At 51.0% G+C, this 6072-nt stretch overlaps 1 protein-coding gene across 1 annotated transcript; it reads left to right on the top strand.

The window, feature by feature from the left end:
- Nucleotides 1-1488: 1488 nt before the first annotated feature.
- Nucleotides 1489-4312, top strand: LOC109755434 (plasmodesmata-located protein 2). The gene is made up of 3 exons (XM_020314346.4): nucleotides 1489-2537; nucleotides 3519-3626; nucleotides 3718-4312. Exons 1-3 carry the CDS (start codon nucleotides 1763-1765, stop codon nucleotides 3723-3725), a joined length of 891 nt encoding a protein of 296 aa, XP_020169935.1. The 5' UTR covers nucleotides 1489-1762; the 3' UTR covers nucleotides 3726-4312.
- Nucleotides 4313-6072: the final 1760 nt, after the last annotated feature.

Below are 6072 nucleotides of genomic sequence, written 5' to 3'. Positions count from 1 at the left end.
CAGTTTGTGACGATAAACGTTGACAAGGTCAGAACAGTGATTTCGGCCACATACCGTTAGTGGTAGTTACTGGAAGTACATAATCGATCAAGCTCTGTTTGCTGTGTCAAGGCCTGGTTGACCAGTCAATCAGAACATACGCTTCGACCACGGTAACTCTGTTTTTCCCACTGCCCGTTGCCACAACGCTCCAAGCATCTACTGTATCTATCTGCTCCGTGCATTTCCCGGGACCTCAGTCGCCTGCTGCTCCCTGCAAAATCTCTTTTCAGCAGGAGCCAGCCAAGAGCCCATGCAGATGCCGCAGCAGCAATACCAACAGCCAGAGCCAAATCCACGACCGGAGAGAGCTCCGGTCAAGCGAGGCCCCGTCAGGTCAAAGAAAGGGTATCGTTCAATCAAAACGGGACGGAGGAAAGCAGGATCCCCTCTGATATCCTCTCTCCCTCCCGGCCCCCGTACCAAACCAGACAATTCCCCGTATCCCACCAAACCAAATTCCTTGCCCCCTGTCCTGCACAAAGCTGGCTGGCTAGCTGATCTAGCTAAAGTCCTTACTAAAGCAAGGGGCTCCTCCGGTGATCCGCTGCCCAGCAACGGGAGATTGGCCGGGAATAATAAACAAAGTGTAACAAACCATTGTTACGATTGATCATTAAACAAGGATTGGTCGTCGTCGTACCGTGTGGACCGTGGGCCCCCTTGGAAAGGCCGGTGGCGATTGTCTATGTGGGCTCACCGTGACCAACGGGGGAAGAGTGGCCCTCAATAAAAAAAACAGGAAGAGTGACCTGCTAGAAAGTGTCTTTCTTTCCGGAAAGGAGGTTGGGAAAAACCAAGGTACTGTCAAAGCAACTTCTTTGCTGCTCGACTGTGGGGCTCTGTAGCCGTTAAACGACGACGTTTTGTTTTGTTTAGTGGCTGTTGAGAAAAGAGCGCACCGGCCCCGCCGAGAGACGCTCCGCAGATGCCAAAGCGGCGAAACTGCGGCCGGCCGGGACCCGAGAGCTCCACCCGTACGTGCATACGCATACGGTCCTCCAAGCCCAAGCCCACTCGGGTCGGGTGATCCTCGTCTCACCAAACCCCGTACACAGCGCACTTATTACTAGTGCTCGCTAGTAGGCGCGGATTGATTGTTTTTCACCGCGTGGAGAGTCGCCCTCGTGCCCGTCTCATAAGACGGACGAGTTCATTCAAAAGTTCGCCACCATATTCACCCACCCTCTGTGTCCCGTCGTGTCCATCGGCAAAGCTTCCACGTCCCTTTCTACTACTAGACCAAACCATCTTTACTTACCAAGGACCATTATCATGGCAATGTCAAAAGGATAGCATCGTTATCATGCCGCTTTACTATGTTCATACAGATTGATATTTCCTCCTGCCGTTTCAAGCTTTTTTTCTTTTTTTGCGGGTGGCCGTTTCAAGCTTTCAGCCGTACGAAGTGAGTGAAGAAGTTAAGATCACCGTCTGTGGACCGTGGCCAGTGCACGCAGAGAAGCAGATTTGCGTCCTGCTCACCCAAACTGCGTGCTTTTCTCTGCCCCCCCCATTAACTGCGCCACATTACCATCGTCAGCTGAAACGGACGCGGAGAGAGCGCGGACCAAGCGAAGCAAGCAGCACATCTCACGCCGCAACTCGCAAGCGCATACACACCACCACCGCCAGACCAGCGCCAAAACAGGGGGTGGTGGAGTGAGCAGCGGAGCTCTGCTTCCGGCGCACCACCGAGGACCGACCTCCAGAGCGCGGCCAGATGGGCGTCGGCGGCATTCCCTGCCGCCCCCGCCCCCTCCACCTCGCCGCCGCCGCCATCCTGCTCCTCGTCCTCCTGACGCCGCGCCCGGCGTCGTGCGCCGACCTGTACGCGGTCGTCTACAAGGGCTGCGCCAACCAGACCTTCGCGGGGGGCGCGCCGCCGCCGACCGTCGCGGCGCTCTCCTCCGCCCTCGCCGCGCAGTCCGCCTCCGCCAAGTTCTACAAGACCTCCTCGGCCTCCGCCTCCTCCGCCTCCGCCTCCGTCTTCGGCCTCTTCCAGTGCCGCGGGGACCTCTCCGGCCCGGACTGCTCCTCCTGCGTCGCGCGCGCCATGTCCTCCTGGCGCGACCTCTGCGGGGGCGCCGTCGCCGCCCGCGTCCAGCTCAACGGCTGCCTCGCGCTCTACGAGATCTCCGGCTTCCCCCAGGTCTCCGGCGTCCAGATGCTCTTCAAGACCTGCGGCTCCGGCGGGGGCGCCGCCGCCGCGGACTTCGAGACCCGCCGCGGCACCGCCTTCAGCCAGCTCGAGGGGGGAGCCGGCTCCAGCGCCGGCGGGTTCTTCGCCACCAGCTTCCAGCAGGTGTACGCGCTGGCGCAGTGCGAGGGCGACCTCTCCAACGTCGACTGCAGCAACTGCGTCACCCAGGCCGTGCAGCGCGTCGCCGTCGAGTGCGGCGGCGCCCCCTCCGGCCAGGTCTACCTCGACAAGTGCTACATTACCTACAGCTACTACCCCCACGGCGTGCCCCACGGCGGCGGCGGCGGCCTCGGAGGTACCGTTCCTTCCTTCTTCCTTGCTTTCTCGCAAATTTGTGCCTCCACATTCACTTCCAACTGCATTTAGAATACTGATTTGGTTCATTCTGCAGTGATCCAATTTGAAATCTGAATAGCGAATATTTGATTGATGGATTGTGTTTAGTAATTTTGGGCAAACAAATGTGGTATTAGTATTATGTTACTAATTGCATTATGATTCTTGCTGGTGGCTACTACTGGCTAGTTCATGCATGTGAACTACTGTCGGTGGATTTGTTTGTACATGTGTAGGTGAGATCCTGGCAGGATTCTCTGGTTCGAATTGATTGATGGGGATTGAGGGAGCGCCTTGTGTTTCTTGGTGCCACTCCTCTGGACGAATTTGTAGTAGAGTATAGATTAGTGCCCTCTCAGGTGCTCATCATTTAGATTACAAACAAGCCTTGCATGGTCCAGTGTTAGGTAGGCAGGAGTTATGAGCGTATCTTTGCCATGTCAAAGTGGAACTCTGATGCAGACAGTGGCATGATCTTATTCCCTTCTTGGTTGGTTGGTCAGCCTAAGATTTGAGGGACAGGGATCAATTGTGCTTGTTTATGATGGCAGATTGGCAGGATCTTCCCCTTTTCTTTTGTCAATTATGCTTCTTCTTTGCACTGTTGAGTTCCAGTGTAAGGGAGGCTCATTACTGATAACTCCATTATATATTCAGTCCATGCTTCGTTTCTGAACTACTACTACTAGATTAGAAGTAGTCCATGGCAGCAGCCTAGATTAGTGAGTTTTTTATGCATCTGCCTGCTCGGTCTTTGAGAAAAGCTGTTTTCCACTAGCACCTAGGAGTAGTACATTGTTTACCTTTTCTTTTGTGGATTTGCTGGAGATACGGCATTCTATGATTGTACCCATGATGAGACGTGGTATCATCCCTAGTTTGATTTTGATCTCTGTCGACTTGGCCATTCATTCTCCTTCTGCATCTCATCTCATCTCAGGGCAGCAGACAGCCAAGACTGTAGCCATCGTGCTGGGTGGAGCCTTGGCCCTGGGTTTCCTGGTCATCTGCTTGCTCTTCGCCAGAAGCCTGGTCAAGAAGAAGGACGGTGAGTCATTTGGCTTGTGTTGAGTTTCCAGCAACCAGCTCCAAATCTCTTGTGAACAAGATACTTAGCAAACTTGTGTGCTTGCTTGCAGATTACTGACCTGGAAGCATGGAGGGAGGGAGGGAGGAGCTAGGTAGCAACTGGACAAAGGAAAGCATTGGGGCATGGTGTGCATTTTCGAGAGGGGCGTTGGACGGTGGTGGTGAGTGGGATACAGAGGGGACTGTTTTTTGGCTCTTGTTCCTCTGGCCATGTGGCGTGAGGGGTGCCATACCATACCCACATCGCATGCAGTGCATGATGAGGGAGAGGGGTAAAAAGGAGAGGAGGCAAGTTCAGAAAAAGAGACTGTTCTTTCCTTTGGGGCTGGTTGGGGCTCATGTGAATCGATTGGAATGGAACATGTTTTTGTCTATGGGCTGTAGCATGTAGTAGTAGCAGTACTACCACCTTGGCTGCCTCTCTTAATTTAGGGCTCTAGGAGTACATTGGTTCTAATCTTCTGTATTTATTTTTTCCTGAAAGGAAATTACTTCTAGGTCTAGGCAGAAAAGTAATCTAGTCTAGTCTAGTCTCCTGTGATCCTCTAGTAAGGGTTTGCAGCTAGCCGCAGATTCAGACTCTGACCTGGTTGGATAGTTTTCCATGGTAATTCTTCTAAACCGGCAGTAATATCTATACCCCTATATAGTGTGTGAATAACTTTGAAAGTTGGTCGTTGGATGAAGCCAATCCGACGGTATAAAGATGGCAAATCCGAGCACTACTGGCCGTTGCATATCATCTACATTCCACCAGATTCTGCCACATGTAGAATCTAGAAGACTCCGTGGTTGAACTTCATTCATGACTAACTTTGCCACAACTAAGCTTAAGCAAAGTGTGTCTGAAACAAAAAATGTGGCTAACAAAATGGCCAGCACAAGTGTGGCAAGATTTGGCAAGAAGTTAAGTCTATAACATGTGGACCATGTAGCTAGAAAAGTGTGGCAAGCCACAAGTGTAGCAATGAACCAAACACATGCCTGGTGTGTTTGGTAGGGTTTATGAAGAGTGCATGATCCCAAGAGTTCCCTTCTCGACCCATTTTTGGGTGTTTGGTAGAGTGTATGGAGGGTGCATGAGTCCACACTAGATTAGCACAAATACACTAGAAGCATGCATGAAGAGAGCATACATGAAGAGGGGTGTTGAGTTGAGCATGCATGAAGAGGGAACAAACACACTTGTGGCACGCCTAAGCTTAGGCGTGGCAACCTTAGGCTGCAAACCAAACCATAACTTTGAAAGTTGGTCGTTGGATGAAACCTATCCGACGGTACAAAGATGGCAAATCCGAGCACTACTGGCCGTTGGATATCATCTACATTCCACCAGATTCCGCCACATGTAGAATCTAGAAGACTCCATGGTTGAACTTCATTCATGACTAACTTTGCCACAACTAAGCTTAGGCAAAGTGTGTCTGCCACAACAAATGTGGCTAACAAAATGGCCACCACAAGTGTGGCAAGATTTGGCAAGAAGTTGAGTCTATGACATGTGGACCATGTAGCTAGAAAAGTGTGGCAAGCCACAAGTGTAGCAATGAACCAAACACATGTCGGCACGCCTAAGCTTAGGCGTGGCAACCTTAGGCTGCAAACCAAACCATAACTTTGAAAGTTGGTCGTTGGATGAAGCCAATCCGACGGTACAAAGATAGCAAATCCGAGCACTACTGGCCGTTGGATATCATCTACATTCCACCAGATTTTGCCACATGTAGAATCTAGAAGACTTCACATGTAGAAGCATAATGCACAAACCACCAGAATCTCATGCGTGCAATGCACGTGTACCTTACTAGTATCTTCTAGAGCATGGTTTTAACTTAGTTTATTTATTGGTCAGTACTATGCTTTTACTGGTGGTCGACATTGCCGACCTCGGAACCTGCCGCTGGGTGTTTGGAGCCAATCTATCTAGTCAGAAACGGCTGAATGTCTCTAGAAAATGCCTCTCGCGAAATCACAATCAGGTCTCTTGCGAAAGCACAACCGTGCCTCTCGCGGAAGGAAAAAAAAGCGCATTTTTTTTCTGTTTTCGGGAGGCACGGCACGCGAAAGCAAAACCATGCCTCTCGTGGAAGGAAAAAAACCAGAAAATGCATTTTTTTCCTATTTTCGAGAGGCACGGCCATGCTTCTCGTGAAAGCAAAACCGTGACTCTCGCGAAAGAAAAACAAAAGAAAAACGCATTTTTCCTGTAAATTTTTCTTGAAACTTTTTTTATTAAAAAGCTGAGACACACCGGTGGAAAACCGAAACGTTGAAAAAACCAGAAAAATCGTTTAAAAAGCCGAAAACTCGTGTAAAAAAAAAACAAAATCAGGAGAAAGCGCCCAGAGCGCGACACGTATCGGGCGGCTGAGAGCGCGCCAAATGGCGTTGATCGTTGTGAGGCT

The sequence above is a fragment of the Aegilops tauschii genome, chromosome 4 (genome assembly GCF_002575655.3).
Source record: "Aegilops tauschii subsp. strangulata cultivar AL8/78 chromosome 4, Aet v6.0, whole genome shotgun sequence".
Taxonomy (NCBI): domain Eukaryota; kingdom Viridiplantae; phylum Streptophyta; class Magnoliopsida; order Poales; family Poaceae; genus Aegilops; species Aegilops tauschii.
Note: the sequence above shows the minus strand (reverse complement) of the source record. Positions and strands in the feature narration are given on the sequence as shown.